Raw genomic sequence first — 20,791 nt, 5'->3', positions numbered from 1 at the left:
GGATGTGGAGCAGCCTGGAGACCCAGCACTGCAGGTGGAAGGCTCCACCCCAGGCAGGGTCCAGTTCAGATGAGTCCCTGACAATCCCAGGCCCTCGGAGTCTCATGCCCTTTGGCAGAATGGCCCTAAACAGCATCAGCCAACACTTCGTCAGTGTGAGACACAGCTCAGCAAGCCATTAAAGTGCAGGCTCTGGAACAGATTGCCTGTCTCCGATCTCAGCACCATTTACCCACTGTAGGGTCTGTGCAAGCACTTCTCTCCCAAAAACCCTGCTCCGCCTCCCTTAATGGGCCGTGACAACAGCGCCCCTCCTGGCAGCAGGGAAGTACAGAGGTGAGGTGCCCTGGGCACTCAGTAAATGTCAGGCTTTTCTCCAGGCCCTGCAAGGTCCACCTGCAGGGCACCCTGTCCACCCCACCCACTCACAGGCAGCCCCCAGCCAAGGAGAGCAGAACCCTCCTCCTCACACCACGCAGGAAACTGGTGTTCTCTCCCCAAGACCCAGAGGCGGTCCTACAAGAGCCATGGGTTCTTTCTTCCTGGGACGAGGAGCATCTGGAAGCCCCCACCCCTACACAGACTCACATGCACAACCTCCCACCTTCAGAGAGACTGCCCCTCTGCCCAGCCCCCTCCCGTATCCTGCCGTCACCTGGCCACCCGTCTCCCACCAGCAGCTCTGAGCTGAGCATGTGCCTTCCCCAGGGCTCTGGAGCAGGGGGTGGGACAGAGAGGAGCACCCCAGGCAGGACCACCTCCCCCCTTTCCCCACGTCTCCGCTACCCCATTTGGAGGTCCTGGGGAGGACTTGGGGGTTGAACAGCCCGTTGGTCACATCGTCAGAGGTGAAGATGATGACACTGCCTTTGGTGTCCCCAAAGCAGAACACAGCTCTGCGACAGTCAGACCTGGGTAAAGAGGGAGGTGGAGGAGGCCCAGGAGTCGGCTGGGCGCGTCCAGCTGCAACCCTCTCCCCACCCCCGGCCTCTACCTTGGGAGCCAGGGCAGACCCCACACAACTTTCTAGCCTTGCCCTCAACAGCTGACACACATGTGCCCAGCTGCCCAGATCCAGAGCAGCGGTGAACCAGGACCAAGAGAAATCAGGATTTTTTTTAAGCCAAAATAAATGAAACCCTGAGCCTAGGCTGCTCTTTGTCAAGTCACCCTACTAACAGACCATGATGTTCCCGGAGCCCTCGGCCGTGGCAGGCAGGCCAGGTTTGACGGCTGACTTGGGGTGGAGGGAGGGAGAGGAAGCGGAGCCGATGATGATGACGCTGAGGTCTGAGTGACCATGACAGGGCACCCAAGAGAGAAGCAGCTCTGGGGCAGGGCAGGGGGGGAATCTTTCCGGTGATGCTTCCACAGAGGCCTATGGGGGTCCCCTGTGGTGGGTCTGGTGCCAAGACCCAGCACCAGTCTCCCAGGAGACACACCAGTAGTCCATGGTCAGGACGCAGCTGTCCAGATCGATGAAAGTGAAGGCCCGGACACATTTCTGGTGACTGATATCAAAGAACTCTGGGGAAGACACAGAGGGGAAGGCACATATGGACCCAAACCCACGTCCCAGGCCTCAGGGGTCTCTGGTGAGAGGGCAGCCTCACCGCTCACCACCAGGCAACACTCCCAGGGCACTCGAATCCACACTCACAGTTGGCTGGGCGACAGCCCTCTCCACATGCAAGTGCATGGCCTCCAGGGGCTGGGAGCAGTCCTGAGAGCTGCGGGGACTCACCTATCTTCTGGTCAGTCGATGCAATCGCAACAAGATTCATGTTGTGCAGACACGCCATGTCAACGACCCACATCTGCTGGTGGTGGAGTGGCTGGATCTGGTAAAGCTGCCAGAGGGAGAGCAGAGGAGATCTGGGCTGGGGAGGCTGGTCAGGGAGAGCACACCAGAAGCGCAGCATCCCTTTGAACCTGAGGCCCTGGGGCCAGGCACAGACCCGGCATGGAGCCCACCAGAGCCCACCACCACTACCAACTACCAGTGGTGAGACCTTGGATAAAACCCCAACCTCTCCGAGCTTCAGTTTCCACATGTGTAAAATGGGCCTAAAGAACACACGTCATCAAAACCTCTCTTCAGAGCAGTTTGACAAGCTTGTCAAAGTCTGAAATGTGCATAGTTTGTGATGCCGGGACCATTTCCAAAGAGATGTGTTCTCACATACTTACAGAGACACACAGCAGGAATGGGAGCTGCTGCCCAGCTATGACAGCAAAAGACCAAGACTGCCTGGAAAGGATGCCTTACACAAACCCACACCTCCCACCACTGCCTGGACATTAAGAACAAGGGATTCTGCAGGAGTTTGCTCATGGCGCAGCGGGTTAAGGATCGGTCATTGTCTCTGCAGGGGCCCAAGTCACTGCTGTGGCTCGGATGCAATCTCTGGCCCAGAAACTTCCACATGCCATGCGCATGGCAAAAACAAAAAAACAAACAAAAAAAAAAACACACAAGAGAACTGTGTACATATAATACAGAAGAGTTGCCAAGATCTATTATTAATTGGAAAAGCAGCATTAGAATGTGTTACCATTTGCATATTTAAAAAGAAACGTGTGTGTATGTACAGGCCATCCATAGCAGGGTGCCTTCACCCTGGTCACAACAGTTGCCTCCAGCGAGAGGAATCAGAGTCTGGGAGAGGGAGACTGACTTTTCCACTCTGCCTGAATCTTTTGTCTCCGATTTTTATTGAGATATAATTGACCTCTGAGGGCCAAAGCCTGGGCGGGCCTAAGAGAAACCCCAGCCTCAGGAACACAGGTACCCCCTCGGTCCTGGGCTACCAAGTGCACATTAGAGAGTCACTGGAACTCCACAAGCCTTGATTCCCTCCCTCGGCAACGGGGCGGGGAGAGGGGGGATGACCCAGAATCCTCCTGCCCCAGGGGTGACCCCCCATGCAAGCAGGAAACGCTGTGCAGCCACACAGCACGCTCACCCAGCCTTCTCGCCAGAGCTGTGCCTGCCTCCGCTACTGGAGGATTCTGGACTGGCCCGGCGACACCAGGCCCACAGCAGGTTTTCCTAGTGTTTTATCATTTCCTGCACTTGGTCAGGAGCTGATGGCACAAAGACCATGACAATGTCAGCTTAGTTTATCGGGTGCATGCTTCAAGCCTTGCCCAGCTCCAAGCACGGTATACAGATTATGTCATTAAATCCCAACAGCCGTGTGAGGGGTACTATGACTGAGCCCACTTGACAGATGAGGAAACTGATACACAGAGAGCAATATGGTAACTTTCCAAGGTCCCAGAGCTGGAAGGTGGTGTCGTCAGGGTCCTGCCCCGGCAGCTGGGCTCCCAAGCCCACGTTCACAGTCACCATGACTTCCCCTCAGGTCAAGCAGAGGATCTGAACCAGTAGGACCTGGTGAGGGGTGGGTGCGAGAGGGAAGGAAAGAGAGTTAATCTCTAGCATGAGAACCTTGGGGACTGGAGATGCCATTCACTGGCCCAGGGGCACAGGAGGAGGAAGCCTGCTGGGCACGGGGCGGTGGGCCTACAGGAACACTCGGTTTGGACAAAGTGGGCTCAGGGTGTCTGTGGGACAGCCAAGTGCAATGAGCATCCAGGTGGAATCCTGCTTTCAGAAGAGAAATGTCAGGATCATGGTCCCATGGGGAGCCCAGAATTTCTGCCAGGAGCAAGTGCCCAAGTCCAGGAGCAAAGGCAGAGGCTCTGGGACCACCCGTGTGGGCCTCACTCACCCTGAAGGAGCTAGTCAGCGAGAAGGACCCCGACCAGAACTGCAGGATCCCGTCCTTGGTGACAGTCAGGAAATGCCCCATCTTTTTGAGCTGCTGGACTAAAAACTTCACCTTCACAATCTCACACCTGTGACTCCTGCAGAAGGTGATGAGAGAGGAGCCCAAATAAACCCAGAACAAAGAGCACAGGGGAGGAAGGACAAAGCCGGCAGGAGCTACCCGCACATGCCACGAGAACGGGGACGTGGGTTCTGCCTCCCTCCAAGGGGACTGTCACCATTAACAACAGTGGCCAGAAAGGAGACCCATGTATGATGCTGGGATGAGACGGGGCTCCCAAAGCAGAAGTTTATCCTATGAAATAGCCAGTCAGCTTCCTCATGATGGGCTGGGCCACAGGAGACAAGGAACAGACATCTCTTGCAAACATTATTTTATAGGAAAAACAGCCCACAGAAGGCAAGTGGAGCGGGGCTTGAGACAAGAACTGTACACCTACGGTGTTTCCAGCAACTACTCTACCCCTTGAGGTGGAGAGGGGAACAGGGCCCAAGAATGAGACAGAAGTAGAACAAAGGGACAGTGATAAACTGGGGCCTCGTGCACACAACTCTTCATCTCCAAAAACACGTCTGTGGAGTTCCCACTGTGGCGCAACGGGAACGGCAGCATCTTGGGAGCGATGGGACATAGGTTCCATCCCCGGCCCGGCACAGGGGGTTAAGGACCCAGCACTGCCCTAGTTGTGGCTTAAGTCTCAAGAGCAGGGATCTGATATCTGGCCTGGGAGCTCCGCCTGCATGCTGTGGGGCAGCCAAAAATGAAAACAAAGCAAAACATGCCTGAACAAAGCAAACAACCCCTGGGACAGGTCTGGCCTCTCAGGAAGCCGCCAAACAGCCTTCCCAGGGAACTTCAGTGCTTCCTCCCAGTGGCTTCTTTCCTGCCCCCACCTCAGCTAAGCCAGCTATCTGGCCATTAAAGGGCCAAGCACACTCTCTCCCGCTAGATGTTCCCACATTTCCTGATGGACCTCAGTAGGACAGGTGGTGTTGCCTCACCTTACAGGGACCCAGGGGACAACCATTTGCCTGGAACTATGTCCTGGTTCCTGGCAGGGCTGGAACTAGAGCCTAGATGTCTCCATTCCGACCCCTCCCAGACGTTGCCACAGATGTGATCTGGGCAGTGGTTTAAGGATAACCCTCGTCACGGGGAAAGTCTACCGTGTTACAATCTCTGCAGAAGAGAGGGCGAATCCGTAGCTCCCTCTGTCAGGGCCCAGGGACTGTGGTGAACAGACCCAGCAGTGAGAGCTCTGAAGTGAAAAGAGCCCCAGGGATCTGTCCCTTCCTGAGGTCTTGACTTCCTCATTCCCATGGTGACAGCATCTCCACCTCCCAGGACTGCGGCGGGATCACCCAGATGGCGGCTTGGGGGAGCCTGGCCCGCGCTCGGTCCAGGTGAGCCAACTTTTCAAAGTTACCCTTTCCTGATGGTGGTGAAATAATATTTGGCTCTCTCCTCCACCAAGCCAGAAACGGCCTCCAGATTAGGAGGATGAGCAAATAAATAGGAGAAAATTGGAACAAGCCTCCTGTTTCAGGCCCTTGAGATCACCCTGGGGAATCAAGTATCCCAAGGATAACGACACCCGGAAAAGTTTCCATGTCAACTTTTTTTTTCTTTTTTTGCTTTTTAGAGCCATACCCATGTGGCATATGGAAGCTCCCAAGCTAGGGGTGGAATTAGAACTGCAGCTACCAACCTACACCACAGCCACAGCAACTCGGGATCAGAGCCACGTCTGTGACCTATGCTGTATCTTGCAGCTATATCAGATTCTTTAACCCACTGAGCAAGGCCAGGGATCCAACCCACATCCTCAGTCAGGTTCATCACCACTGAGCTATAACAGAAATTCCTCCATATTGACTTTGCTTGCTTTTTAGGGCCACACCCATGGCATATGGAAGTTCCTGGGCTAGGGGTCAAATTGGAACTGCAGATGCCAGCCTACACCAGCCACAGCAATGTGGGATACAAGCTTCGTCTGCAACCTACATCACAGCTTGTGGCAACGCCAGATCCCTGACCCACTGAGCAAGGCCAAGGATCGAAACCACATCCTCATGGATACTAGTCGAGTTAACTGCTAAGCCACAATAGGCACTCCCTCCATGTTGACTTTTATGGTTATAAAATCTATCATCATTCCTATGTCTCGGCTATTCCTCAATTAAATCTTGACTAAATTGTGGGGTTTGTTCCTGGGTTTTTTGTTTTTTTTGTTTTGTTTTGTTTTTGCCGCATCCACGGCATTTGAAAGTTTTCAGGCCAGGAATCAAGCCCACACCACAGCAGGGACCTGAGTCACTGCAATGATGACACCGGATCCCTAACCCAATGAGCCACATGGGAACTCCCAAATTGTTTTAGAAGTTACCCTTGTGTGATTTTCATTATACCACCTTCTCTATTAATCTCCAGGTTGGAGTTCCAACTGTGGTACATCAGGTTAAGGATCCAGCGTTGTTACAGCTGTGGTGTAGGGCACAGATGCAGCTTAGATTCAACAGCTGGCCCAGGAACCTCTATATGATGTGGGCTCAGCAAAAAAGAAAGAAAAAAACAACTCCAGGTTGCCTGCAGGGAGAGATGGCTTGCTAGTCCACGGACTTCCCTGTGGCCTGCTCAGAGTGTGTCCCCCAGGACGGAGCCACCACAGTGCCTCCTAACCAGGCCTGAAATGGAGGTCACCACACCTGGTACCACAGGACCCAGTTCCCAGGCCCTGGTTGCCTGCATGGGGCATCTGGTGCCTGAACCACTATGGGCTCCAGGAAGGAAGCCAGGGACCTGCAACAGCCCGGCTCAGAAGCCTGGACCCGCAGGCCAGATCCATTAGAATGTTCCTCATTCTTAGGGAGTTTTGAGAGGCAGGGGCAGACAGGACCAGGGGACAGAGACAGAGAGAGGAGGAGGAGCCACAGGGAGGAATGAGCCTGCAGGGTCAGGCAGAGGCCAAGGCAGGGAGGAGCCATTCTCTGTCTCCTGCGGTGGCTCTCACTCCTGCCACCTCAGAGGAAAGCCCTGTTCCCGCCCTGTGAGCCACCAGTGCCCTGTGGATAAAACCAGAGACCCACGCAGCACTCGCCATAGCAGGAAGGAGGAGCCACAACCATGCTGCCAATGGGGACAGGAGGGTCCAACAGAGCAGCCCCACGACTGTCACTGACCTCTCTGAGCCTCAGTTTCCTGTCTGTAAAATGGGGACAAGTCACCTACCTGATGCTCACACCCACCTATGGGACTGTGAGGCTGAAACGAGCTAAAGGACCCTAAGCCGCAGGCCCGGTGCCAGGTCCGTGGTGGCCCGACAAAGGGGCTAGGGAACTTAGGAGGGGACCCCAGGAAGGACCAGCCCCCGCCTTGTCCCGAAGCACCCATCAATCCAGGGAGTGGCTCCTTACAGGGGAATGATCCGCATGGGAAGGTGGAAGCGTAGGCGGTCCTGGCTCCTCGTCATCTTCTCCTTCCCCTGGAAGTGGCTCATCACGTAATCCACGTACTCCTGCTGCCTCGGAGGGAACATCAGCAGGGAGCGCGCTGGTCGAGCCGCCTGAGCACTGACTTCTGGTGTCCTCCTCATCTCTCCCGGCCCCTCCCAAGGGGCCCTGGAAGCCCCCACAGCTCTGGCCAAGGGAAGCAGCCAAGCACCAGAGCTGTTCTTGGCTCTGGGTGGTGTGAAGGGGCCTCTTTGCAAGCATGTGTGCAGACAGCACAGAAGCCCCCCCGCTCCTGAAGGCGTTCCTGTAATGCCAGCTACTCCTCACATCTCTCCCTATCTGGCATCGCCTCTGAATCTCCTCATTCACCCCACTTTAGGAATAAGAAGACTGTGGCCTGTCTAAGTATACGTGAGTTGCCCCAGCGCTTCCATCAAGTCACTAGCACGGGAGGACCGGTACGTCAGGCCACGAGGGCAACTCTAGTCCCTGTTGACCAACCTCACGAAAACATGGCCAAGGCCGAGATGGGCCACCATGTGAAGCTGTAACAACAGGGAGTTATTAAGGAAGATCACTGTGTAAATGACAGTGCTGGGAATGTGTGTGTTACAGAATATTAAGGGAAATGAAAGCGAAAACCACATACAAAACAGAGTGTACGCTGAGGAGAAGGTGGGACAGAGCTGTTAACACGTAGGCTCTTGAGGCAAAATCCCCGGATCTGAGGACTGGCTGGGCTGCTAACTAGCTCTGTAACCCTGGGCCAGTTTATTCCTCTCTTGCCTCAGTTCCCCAATCTGTCAAAGAGAGGTAGGTTACCAGCACCTACCCCATCGGATTCCTGTGGGGTTGAAGTATAATCATATAAACTGCTCAGCACAATGCCTGCTGTAAGTGCTGGGTGTCACTGTCAGAATTGCTACCTCAATACATCAGACTGGTTTTTTGTACTTTACTCTCTTCTTCTATATTCTTAAATGCTATAGACGCTCATTGCAGAGTATTTAAAATCAGAAGAAAAAAGCATTATTAATATTCTCTAAAACCCTGACTTTTTAAATTTAACACCCCTCGAGTGACCACAAAGGGCCACAGGATGCTTGCGGCACCGGCTGGAATCCCCTCAGCCAAACAGGAGGCTGGTGTGCAGGAGAGCCACGTGGCAGGTGCGGAGTCCTTGCTGTGTGCTCAGGGTCACCTGCAGGGTCACTGGCATTTGTCATACACTCCCCTGGGCCCCGGGAGGGGAAGGAGATGCAACGAGCCCACTCACAGGTGTCTCAGGAGGGCCTCCTCAAAGACCCCAAGTGTCCTCTCTGCCCCGCAAGCCCCCCAGAATCCACAGGAGGCTTTCTGATGTTGTGACGGCCCCAACCTTCCACCCTCCAAGTGCTCCCCCGACCAGCCAAGGCCGGACCCTCCAGCCTCCCTCCAGCTACCTGAGGCAGCGGGGGCGCCCTCCTCACCCAGGTCACGAGGCCGTTACAGTCTGTGTCCACCTTCAAAAACAGCAGCTCCAGCATCTCATCTGTCACATGGCTCAGAATCTTCTTCACAGCCTTGACGAAAGCCTTCATGTCCAGGGCTTCAAGAGAGAGAACGAACACCGCCCCCTTCAACACACGTCCATCGACCCCACCACTGCTACAGTGTTCTTGGGTGTCTGGATGCTGAGGGGGCCCCAAGGAGGAACACGTTGCTGGGTTACCATTTACATCTCATCTGTTCAACACCCCATCACCCACAAATACCTGCTGCACACCTACCACAGGAGGGCGCAGTGTTGGCCCATCCCATTCCTGAGCAAATAGGGCAGACCAGGCATTGAAGCACAGAAAACAGATGAAAATTCAAAGATAAATGAATTTTAAAAACCATAAAGACAGAAAAAAGAAAAACTAAGTTAACAGTGGCAACAAAGAGACATAAATAAGTTCAAAACCCTAGAGGGAGAGGTGAAATACGTCTTTTAGAACCAATTAAAATACAAACTTGGTGAGTTCCCTGGCGGCCTAGTGGTTAAGGATTCAGCATTGTTACTGCTGTGGCTGGAATTCCACCCCTGGCCCAGGAACCTCTGCATGCTGTGGGCATGGCCAAAAAAAAAAAAAAAAAAAAAAAAAACAAACTTGGGCTGGAGGGAAAGATGGGAGGGGAGAGGCAGAGAGGCAGGGATAAAATGTTTCTCCCCTTGCTGGGTTTTGTGGCTACAAGAGAATCTGTCTGCAAATGGGTCAATCACCCCTGTCTAGACTTTTCAAAAATAATCACAGTCTTGGAGTTCCCGTTGTGGTTCAGCAGGTTACAAACCAGACTAGTATCCATGAGGACGCAGGTTTGATCCTTGGCCTCGCTCAGTGGGTTAAGGATCCGGTGTTGCCGTGAGCTGTGGTGCAGGTCACAGACATGGCTTGTGTCCCACATTGCTGTGGCTGTGGTATAGGCCTGCAGCTGCAGCTCCGACTCGACCCCTAGTCTGAGAACTTCCATGTGCCACAGGTTCAGCCCTAAACAGCAAAAATAAAATAATCACAGTCTTTAAAAAGTGCTTCTAAAAGCCTCTACCATGTTTGGAACTCTTACCGAAGCCCGAAGGCTGTGCACGTGGGGTTTCTCCCGGACCTCACCTCCCACCGCCATCCCCTTCATTCTCTGCTCCAGTCCCTACGGCCCCACCCAGCTTCTCAACCTGCCACAAGGCCTTTGCACCTGCCAGCTCCTTCACAGGGAAGCCTTCCCAGGACGCTCTAAGGAGGCTGCCCTCCAACCTTCCTCGTTAGCACCCTGGCCATGAGCTCTGGGAATGCATGTCTGAGGCTGTTCTCTCTGTGACCAGGTCCCCAGCATGTAGCAAATGTTTGTTCCCTGAGGGTTTCTGCTGGCACTGGGACGTGAAAGCAATGGCTGGGTTCCAGAGTCACCTTTGTTTATTCATACTGACCACCTAATGGGGGTGGGGGTGCTTGCGAGGGAACCGGCATACGGAGGTGGGGTCACATGCCCAAGGTCACAGGGCTGGTGAGTGGTGGCCCCCAGCAATCTGGCTCCAGAGGTCATGCTCTTGGCCTCCTCCGTCCTCCTCCTAAAACACCTACACAGTGCTACAGCACCACAGAGGCCACTGTCAGCATTTACTGCCAGATGGGGGAGCAAATGGAAGCCTGAACCAGAGCTGCTCTGCTGAAAGAAGAATCTGTCTCGCTCATCTGAGGGGAGCTGTACACGTTGGAATGACCCGTAGCGGCCCTTCCATGTATGAGACGGATGTCAGGAGACAGTCCCCGAGCACAGAGCTGTCCCCTCAAGAAAGAGCTGGAAGTCAAAGAGTCTTTGTGTTGGTTTAGTGAACAAACTCCTCTTGACAGCACTCCAGGGAGGGTCCTTTCATCCGCGCTTAGGACTCTACATGCATTGTTCACAGCCATGTTATTCTAATCTTCTTCTTATAAACAGCTCACTAAAAAAAATCTTTAATATAACAATAGAATAGACACACAGGTGTTCTGTACACTGTGGAGGCCAGTCAGGTCCCCTGCTCACTGCCTCTAAAAGCAAGCACTCAGGAGTTCCCGTCGTGGCACAGTGCGTTCAGAATCCATGAGGATGCGGGTTTGATCCCTGGCCTTGATCAGTGGGTCCGAAGCTGGTGTTGCCGTGAGCTGTGGTGTAGGACAGTGGCTGAGGCTCCGATTCGACCCCTAGCCTGGGAACTTCCTTACGCCCCAGGTGCAGCCCTAAAGACAAATAGTAATAATAATAATAATAAAGCAAGCGCTCATCCTCCTCACGCCAAATGGTTCATTAACAGCTCTCAAAGCCCAAAAGTGAAAATTTCACTACATTCCCTAGGATCAGGCAGGAAGCACTTTCTGGGCAGCCGCACCAACCAGTCAGGCCTCCCCCAGGCTCTGTCACCTGCTCTGTCCTGTCACTGGTTGTCAGCCTCAGCTCTTCTTACCACTGTCCCTTTCTTTTCTTCTGGACACTCTCCTTGAATGACCTCATCTCTTCACCCATCTCTACATCTCAGGAGAGAATTTCCCTCTGTGACCCCATTTCCAAGTGTCTCCCTGGCCCCTTCAACCCAACATGTTTAAAATCCAGTTTATTACCTTTAGCCCCAAACTCGCTCCCCTTTCCTCTGTCATCTGTACTAATGGCATTACCTCCACCTGTCACCCAGGATGTACCCCCGAGGCCCTAGAGAGAGGCGCTGTCCTTCTCCCCATCTTGCACATGAGTGCACAGAGGCACAAGAGGCACTGGGCTTGCCCGAGGACACACAGTGGAGCGGCAGGCATTTGGAACCAGAAGGCTTTCTCCTCTGTTATAACCTCCACCCTATGCAGGGCTGCCACAGGACAAGCTGGGCTCTTTCAAACCACTCCCGGCCTCCCACATCCAACCTGGCCTCCCAGCCACCACGATCCTCACCTCTCTCAAACAGGTCTAGATGTGTCGCCTCCCCGTTAGCCCCACTGCCAGAGTTCAGGTGCACCCACCTCCCCCCGGGGCTGCCTCCCTTCCAGCCTTGCCCTCCCTCTGGCCCAGCATCACCTCTCCTATGTTAGGCCCTGCCTGGACCTACCCTCCTCCCCATCTTCTGGAGAACTCCAACTTCCCCTTCTCTAGGCAGGTCCAAGACAGTCTCCTCTGGAGAAGAGGAAGGGGGTGGGGAGAGAGTGGAGGAGGAAGAGGAGGAAGGGGGAAGGGGGGAGGGGGAAGAGGGAGAAGGGAAGAGGGGGTAGGAGGTGGGGGAAAGGGGGAAAAGAGGGAGGAGGAGAGGGGAGGAGGGAGGGAGAAGAGGGGCAGGGGAAGAGGAAGGGGGAGGGGGAGAGGGAGAAGGGGAAGAGAGCAGAGGGAAGGGGAGGAGGGAAGGGGGGGAAGAGGAAGGGGGAGGGCACCTCTCGGTGCCAGCTGAATTTTCTACCTATACACACTTCCAGTGCCAAGTGCTCCCCAGCCTCCACCCCTTTCTCTTCCTTTCTTGGTAATGCCAAGAGGTAAGAGAATGGATTATTTACCTCTATTTTTTATATACCTACAAGCATTTTTTAAATATTTAAGAAAAATGTTGTTTCCTAGACTCTACTCTGCCCTCCAGGGAAAATAAGCACCTGCTCCCATGCTTGCCAGGAGGGCGTACCCGGCCTTGGCAGAACTCTGCCCATCAGGTCAGGACAAGGATGAGATGGTGTTGCCATCTGATCGGAAGGGGCCTCCCTGCATCTCCTAGGGCATTGGAGGTGCTACGCCACGTACAGTGGAGGTGCCCAAGCCAGCGCAGGCCTTGGTAGCAGAAGAGGGCCGCTCTGCCGGGGACTGCTGTGGATGCCTATCTGAGCAGAGGCCCCATTCGCCTCACGTGGACAGTCTGGACCCCTGCAGCAGGGCTCCAGGAGAACTGAATAAAATCCGACAGAGGCCTTTGTGGCCCATAAGGCCAGGCAGAGCTTGGTAAAAATGTGTGTTGGCATAAGTGGCTGTTGGGGAGAGGGGGAGCTCCGCATATATGCTACTCACATCCACTTGGCTGCAGGCTGGGCTGCAGGGCCCCCAGCTCAGTGGTTTTCCCATGCCCCCCAGCAGTTTGCAACCTCCCCTAGGCAGGCTTCCACTTTCAAGCCTAAAAAAACACTGCGGCACAAAAAAGGAACTTGCAGAACATGGAGGAGAACCCCGAATCTCCCCTTTTCCCTCCAAGGTAGACCCAAGTGCTCAGGTTTCTGGAGAGATGGCATCAAGCCCATACTCAGAATCCACCTCTTTTACAGACTTCTGAAAGAAAGAAAGGATCCTATTTTTCTCTACCCTCCATCAACTAAAGGAGAGTTTTCCTTTCCTCCATTTAAAACCGCAGCAAGTGTTTTGTTTTAATGAAGAAACTCTTTTGACGTTGATAGGAAAAGATTTCAAGACATACTAGATAAAAAGCAAGGGGGGGAACTTGCTAAAAAAATATTTTTTTAAAAAAGCAAGGAGTGGAATTCCCATTGTGATGCATCGGAAACAAATCCAACTAGTACTCATGAAGATGTGGGTTTGATCCCTGGCCTCACTCAGTGTGTCAGAAATCTGGAGTTGCTGTGAGCAGTGGTGTAGATCAAAGATGCAGCTCAGATCCTGCGTTGTTGTGGCTGTGGTGTAGGCTGGCAGCTGCAACTCTGATTCAACCCCTAGCCTAGGAACTTTCATATGCTGCAGGTGCAGACGGTAAAAAACCAAAAAAAAAAAAAAAGGGAGAGTAGTCAATTATACCTCAATAAAGCAGCAAGAAGAAAAAAAAATCAAGGAGGAGAACAGGCAGACAGCCAGAAGTGCACATAAAAACGAAGGGGAAGTGACTATATGCCCTCTGCGTTTTTGAGGGTCACAGGAAACTGAAAGCAGTAACCACCAGAGGGGACAGATGTGCTGGAACTGGGCAGCACCGTCCGGTTCAGGGAAGCATTTTCTCTGTACTCCAAGGACGCGTATCATGAGAAAGGCGCCTTCTGATTTTTTTTTTTTTTTAATGTCCATAATGCACCACTGTAAAAATACCACATTGTGGTCTGCTTCGAAAAGGGGGAGAGGGGAGAGATAAAGGCCCCTTCTGAATTTTGAACTGTGGGGATGTATTAACTATTCAGAACAAAACGCAAACACCCTAGAAATCATCGTGGCCGAGGCAGGGACCGTCGGGTCCTCCAAGACACTGTGGGCACCTCCTGGCTGCCAAACACCAACCTCCATAGAACTCTGGGGACCCTCTCGGTTTCAGGTCAGACAGAAACAGTCCCTCCCCGGCCTCACTTTGCTCTTTGTAACCTGGCCATTTTTCACCCTTTTCTGCCCACATGACAGTGTGGCTATAAAGCTCAAACTGATGCAGCAAGTTGCCACGGTCGCAGTGTCGGTGCTCAGGGTCTAGGGGATAGAAATAAAAGTGTCTTTAGGTATTCCAATAGGAGTAATAATTTAACTTTATATGTACCACCCCAAGGGGAAAAATCAAGCTCTAAAGAAAAAAAAAGTTTGATGCACAAAGGATGTATGTTATTTAAACTCAGTAAAACCTAAGTGTTCCCTTTAGAGAAATGGTTTAATCAGCACACTTGCATTCATTGGTAATGACAGATCAGAAGACCACATGGCAATAGGAAAAAATCTTTAAGGAATTAATAACATTAAGAGAAAAAGAAAGGCCTGAAATTACATGTAGAGTACACTTACAGGCGTGTGAAAACACACACAGACGCCTGGGGCGGAGAGGCTAAAGGCGGCCCTGCGATGTCCACCTCCTAGGGCTCATGTGATCCCCTCCCCTTGAACATGGCAGAGCCTGTGACTGGCTTGTGACCAACACGATACAGCAAAGCTGTGACAGGGTGCACGGTGTGTGTGAGGTTATAAGATTGTAGCACACATCTTGCTGTGTTTCTACCTCCCTGGCTGGCTCAAACCCTGAGATCAGCCATGGTGGTGAGTCCCACACGGCCAGGAACTGGGCAGCACCAGGAGCTAGAGACAGTCGCCCCCTCAGAGCCAGGAAGAAACGAAAGCCCTCAGTCCTGCAGCTTCGAGGAACTGAAATCTTCCAACCTGAGTGCACTTAGAAGTGGCTCCTTCCCAGCCAAGCCTCAGATGGTCCTGCATCCCCAGCTGACACCTTAACTGCAGCCTAGTGAGACCCTGAGTCCAGACTTCTGATCCACTGAAACAGTGAGATTATAAATATGTGTTGGTTTAAGCCACTAATTCTGTGAGAATATTGTTACAGAGCAATAGATAACAAACCGCACATATGAAGCTGTTTGGAAGAAAACATACTGAAATGCTGAGAGTGGTCACTCAAGTGTTCAGATTAGGGCTTTTTTCTCCTAGTCCCAAATAGCCTCCAGGGAGTTCCCCTTGTGGCTCAGTGGTAATGAACCTACTAGTATCCATGAGAATGAGGGTTGGATCCTTGGACCAGCTCAGTGAGTTAAAGATCCAGCACTGCTGTGAGCTGTGGTGTAGGGCACAGACATGGCTCGGATCTGGCATTGTTGTGGCTGTGGTGTAGGCCAGCAGCTGTAGCTCCAATTCAACCCCTAGCCTGGAAGCTTCCATGTGCCACAGGTGCAGCCCTAAAAAAATTTTTTAAAAATAGACAAAGACCAAATGGCCTCCAGTAGGCTTACAATATCTACATCATATTTACAATAAAAAGTTTTAAAGGAGATACTAGATGCAAAAATGTATGCCGAGTCTGTACCCCACACCCACCCCAGGTACCCGGGTCCCACCCTGTGCCCAAGCCAGAGACTGAGCGCACAACATCACCTCACCTCCAGTCGAGTTGACTTCATTTTGAAAGATTTTCTCCATCTCAGCCAGGTGTGGCTTGGTGAACAGCAGAGACTCGTGTTGGAAGTCGGAGGTCTGGCTAAGGGAGGCGGATGGGGTCTGGGAGCTAAGAACCTCCTTGTTCTTCCAGAATCCACCTGCAGAGGACACCTGGAACAAAGATGACTGCCAAAACCACGCACCGAGAGGGCTGATTTCCAGAGCTGAACATTTTAAGCACATCTCGTTGTAGCGTTATGGTGTGTCACTTACTGATGCAGATAAGTGATAAGTCCTTTCAGGCCTAGGAAGACTAAGGAAGATCTAGACTGCTTCTCCTGACTCTGGGGAGTTAACCATTGTTCTGCTTTTACAGGCTCAGCAACGTTAGCAGACACAGCCAAGTTCCCACTGCACACATCACAAGACTCTAATTTATAAGGTGCTTCGGTCCAGTAACCATATAGTTTCAAATCTTCAATGGTCAGAATTAAAGACCCCAAAGGATGCAGCTCCATCTTCCCCAGCCAATGTGATTTTTGTCCTGACCAGTGCAGAGTCCCCAGGTCAGCTCAGGTCACATGCACACACCCAAGCTCATGCCATCCCCTCCTCTGGGGGCTCTCCTGCTCACCTGCCCACGTCCCACACCCCACACTTAGCCTTCCCTGCCCCAGTCCGCAACACTTCCTCTTGACACGTAGCACCATGATTCAGGTCACTAAAGGTTCAGATCATCAAAGACTGCCTCCCCCGAAAGACCAGGGTGAACTATGTGATAACCAATGAGTGCTGCCCACTGAAATGCACTGCTTTGGGCCTTGGACAAGTCAGGAAGACTTGAGTTCAAAAAGTCAGAAGAGGCATTCCTGTCGTGGCTCAGTAGGTTAAGAACCTGACTAGTGTCCATGAAGATGCAGGTTCGATCCCTGATCTTGATCAGTGGGTTAAGGATCTGTTGCTGCCGTGAGCTGTGTTGTAGGTTGCAGATGCAGCTCAGACCTGGCGTGGCTGTGGCTGTGGAATAGGTCAGCAGCTAGAGCTCCGATTCAACCCCTAGCCTGGGAACCTCCATATGCTGTGGTTGTGGCCTTAAAAGACAAAAAAAAAAAAAAAAAAAAAAAGTCAGAGGACAAGTTGAGGTTGGTTCGCTCCTTCTCCCCACCCAAACCACAGCAAACGCCACGCCCATCCTCCTGTGAACCTTCTTCCCTAAGGTCCACCCACAGCGGTTGAGTGCCAGGCACTGTGGATACACCAGTGGACAGAGTCGAGACCTGCCTCATGGAGCCAAACAGATGGGCTAGTTAATGCTCTTGCCAGCCACGCAGGCCCTCAGATTAGAAATCTCAGCCCCATCTTCCCTCTGCTTCCCTTGCAGAATGCCTCCTATGTGCCTCCTATGATCCATCTCCTACATCTAAACCCTCCTCTCCCACATCCCTGCCCCACCCTAAACACCAGCCGCTTGCTGGTACAAATACGATGACCTTCAATGACCTTCCCCAAGTGGGCCCAGAGTTTGGCCTTCCCTTCTCATCTACCTCTCAATACTATCACCAATCACCTTTCTGGAAGACGAATTTGGTTTTTTTGGTTTTTTGGGTTTCTTTTTTTTTGTCTTTTTTGTCTTTTTAGGGCTGCTCCCACAGCATATGGAGGTTCCCAGGCTAGGGGTCAAATCAGAGCTGCAGCTGCTGGCCTACACCAGAGCCAAAGCAACGCAGCATCTGAGCCGCGTCTGTGACCTACACCACAGCTCACAGCAACGCCAGATCCTTAACCCACTGAGCAAGGCCAGGGGATCAAACCCGCAATCTCATGGTTCCTAGTAGGATTCGTTAACCACTGAGCCACGACGGGAACTCCTGGAAGACAAATTTAATAACGACTACCCCAGCTCACACTATCCAGGCAACACCCTGACCCCTCCGCCCGACTCCTGAGTGTAGCATTCAAAGCCTTTGCAATGCAGCCTTGACCTGTCTTTCTAGTTTCTTTTCTTTCTTTCTCTTTTTTTTTTTTTCTTTTTTTTTTTCTTTTTTTTTTTTTTTAATGGCCACACCAGCAGCATAAGAAAATTCCCAGGCTAGGGGTCAAATCGGAGCTGCAGCTGCTGGCCTATGCCACAGCCACAACAATGCTGGATCTGAGCCGAATTTGCGATATACACCTCGGCTTACAGCAACACTGGATCCTTAACCTACTGATCAAGGCCAGCATCCTCACGGACACTATGTCAGGTTCTTAAACCCACTGAGCTGCAACGGGAACTCCACGTCTTTCTAGTTTCAATGCATACACCACGATCCAGGCACACCGACTGCTCTCCAGCACCCCACAAACATAGCAAGTGTCCCACTTCTACCCAAGCTGTTTCTTCTATGCAACTCAGACCACCACCCCCAGAGGTGAACGCCCACCAGTCTTCAAAGTCTAGCTCAGATGACACCTCCTCCAAGGAATAACTTTCAAGTGAGAGCTATCACTGCCACCTCCATGCTCCTGAACTTTGTTCCTATATGCCATGCATGCATGACACCTGTGTGTGTTCGTCCACCCACGCAGACAGGAGGTGTAATGGGCAACACACCACTGTAGAGTCCTAGAACCTCTGGGCTAGAATTTTGCCTCGCTCCCTACTTCCAAGCTAATTTATCATGGGCATATCACATCACTTCTCTGAGCCACAAGTTCCCTTATCTGCAAAATCTCTCCCCAGTACCCAGCTTCCAAGATTGGAGTGAGACAAGACAGCACCTGAACATATGTGAAGCCCCAGCAGATAGTAGTTATACAATCAATGATCGCTCCTGTTACTACTCCCCAGCTCATGTTGAGCTCTTTGAAGGCCAGGGTATTTAAAATTCCTATTAATTTAATCTAATTACCTCTACATTCCCCAGCCCCATGCACATAATAGACACTAAATACTTATCTGGCTTGAGGATCACTGATACAAGCCCACCCCACCATTATCACAACGTGGCTGGATAAAATTAAGTACAGCCCATGTAGGGACTGCAAATTGGTGGCCTCAGACTTGTTGCATGTGGCCCATGCAGTGCTTTAAAAGGGAACCCCAGCCTCCCGCAGCTTAGACTGAAGTTGCTTTGTAGATATCTAAGCTTGCAAGCCCTGGTGTCCAGCCTCAGAACTGAAAGGCTTCGATGCTCATGAGCAATGTCTGGTGGCTCTGGAATGCCCCCTCCTGTTATCAACTCTGATGGTTTTCTTACCTTTTGAGATGGAGGGCTCTCTCTTGCATCCTCGGAAGACATTGGTCTTGACCTAGAATAGGGAATCATAGTCACTTTAACTCCAGTCTTTGTGAGGACCATGTGGGAAGCTGACCTAGCTGGGTCACAGGAGAGTGGAAAAGTCAGGGTCAAAGCAAAGAGTGGCTGCCCTGTGCTCACGGACCCCCTGCCCACATCTGATGAGTACCCTTCTTTCCACAAGGCCTCCTCCAACAGGGAGATTTTCAGCACTTACACCTTCTTTCCTCTGATAGGAAGAGCTGTCCTACTGATGCCCTGGGCTTGCCAAGTTACCACACTCCTGGCTTAATGACAGAGGCTTCCTAAAGGGAGTCGCCCTTTGTCTGGAAGTAGAAAAAGGTTTAGGAGGCCAAGTAGGGATCCAACCGCAATTTACAGATTAGGGAAAAATGGTCCAGGACAAGCATATTTCCAAAGGGTCAAACACAAACCCCAGAGGTAGGGCAGGCGGGCCCCTGTCTTTCCACTGCAGGCATCCCACCCGCCCTCGATGGAGGCAGGACCTCTTTGGCAGCGCTGACGGAACTCTCCTCGCGGCACAGCGGCCACGTGGAATCAGGTGGGAGTGCTCAGAAGTCCAGCCCGTGGAACTCTGTTCTGAGAACCCAGAGGGCACACTTCCACTGGGTCAGCGGCCCCTCCATAGGATGGAAGACAGTGTTCTCTTAAGATCCCTGGGGCATCAATCCACCTCATCAGCAAGCCCCACCAGCAGGAATCGAGAGGGCACACTAAGATGGCACGGGAATGGCCAGGAAAGAGTCAAGCCCCGACAGGCTCAGGGGACAGAGCTTGGCTTGACAAAGTGCTCCTTGGCGGGAAGGAAGGGGGGATGTGAGGAGATTGGAGGAATAGTAGAAGAGGAAAAAGGAAGGAAAAATGGAAGCAGAATGCAGAATCCTAAACACCTCCGCCAGGGAGGCTGAACAGGATGAAAGGCAATTGTGAAAATTCATCAGCATGAGAGAGGAGGAGGAGGGAGGAGGAAGAAGACTGAAGACTGACCAATGGTGTCCTAACCGAACCTGTCTTGGTGACAGCTCAAATGTAAAGACCAAAGGAGAAAGAAGAACCAAAGGAAAGGAGACTTGGAAGCCAGGAGCCAGGGTAACTGAGGGAAAGGCCAGAAATATTTCCAGAAAAGGGAGAAACGAGGGAAAAGGCTTAACCCGTGTGATCCTGGGCTGTCCAACTAGAAAAACAAATACTTGGAAATAGGGGGACTGAAATTTGAGGAGCGGCTACATGTAAGAGATAGAGAAAGGAGAAGAAACACACACAAGACAGGATGAGTGAGCAGGAAGACTAGGGTGCTCCAGAGTGAGCCATGATGAGAAATGAAGGCCAGAAAACACAGCAATTAAACGTCATCAGCAATTAAAGGTCACCTCTGAGAAAGCTGCAGAGGTGTATTCTAAGCCCATTTCTGTTAAGGATAAATGCATGTATACGCTGGCACACACATGGAAAGGGAGCCTGGAAAAATAGACTCCAAATGTAATGGCAGTCATTTCTGGCAAGTGAGATTAGGGTTTCTATAGTCTAAAAGCATGCATTTCTCTGTTTTTTTTTTTTAATTCAGAAAAGGTTCATGGCAATCTTTAAGATTTCAAGGCAGTGAATGTTGGGTAGCAATTTATTCACCTGTGAAAGACCATTCTACAAGAATCGTTGCTGCAGCTAAAGTGGGTGACTATCAGCAGAGGAATGATTGAATAAATCAGTTCACCTGCACTCAAAACGCTACCCAAGCAATCAAAAGGATGCGCCTGACCTTCAGCAGATGACTAGGAGGGACTTTCATGAGATCCTATGAAGAGTACACAGTATGATGCCAATTTTTATAAAAGAACGACAAATAGGTATGTGCTTATATATATACATAAGAACATGTGGGAGTTCCCCTTGTGGCTCAGCAGAAACGAACTCAACCAGTATTCCTGAGGACTTG

General features: G+C 51.9%; 1 protein-coding gene across 8 annotated transcripts in view; it reads right to left on the bottom strand.

Annotated features, from left to right (window-relative positions):
- The window catches only part of EFCAB8 (EF-hand calcium binding domain 8), a 55,099-nt gene extending 34,308 nt beyond the window's left edge, over positions 1–20,791 (bottom strand). For 4 of the 8 annotated variants that reach the window (XM_013985255.2, XM_021078078.1, XM_021078076.1 and 1 more), the window contains exons 1-8: positions 18,799–20,791; positions 15,562–15,730; positions 8,689–8,834; positions 7,211–7,314; positions 3,738–3,873; positions 1,745–1,850; positions 1,443–1,527; positions 787–911 (exon numbers count right to left, since the gene is read on the bottom strand). In XM_013985255.2, the coding sequence (XP_013840709.2) occupies positions 787–911; positions 1,443–1,527; positions 1,745–1,850; positions 3,738–3,873; positions 7,211–7,314; positions 8,689–8,834; positions 15,562–15,730; positions 18,799–18,900 (973 nt within the window). In that variant the 5' untranslated portion in view covers positions 18,901–20,791. Of the gene's footprint in view, positions 1–786; positions 912–1,442; positions 1,528–1,744; positions 1,851–3,737; positions 3,874–7,210; positions 8,835–15,561; positions 15,731–18,798 lie in introns of those variants that run through there. The other 4 variants (XM_021078077.1, XM_021078079.1, XM_021078080.1 and 1 more) reach the window with 3 other exon arrangements.

Source organism: Sus scrofa, chromosome 17 (assembly GCF_000003025.6).
Source record: "Sus scrofa isolate TJ Tabasco breed Duroc chromosome 17, Sscrofa11.1, whole genome shotgun sequence".
NCBI lineage: Eukaryota > Metazoa > Chordata > Mammalia > Artiodactyla > Suidae > Sus > Sus scrofa.
The sequence above is the reverse complement of the archived record's forward strand: the minus strand, read 5'-3'. Positions and strand labels throughout refer to the sequence as shown.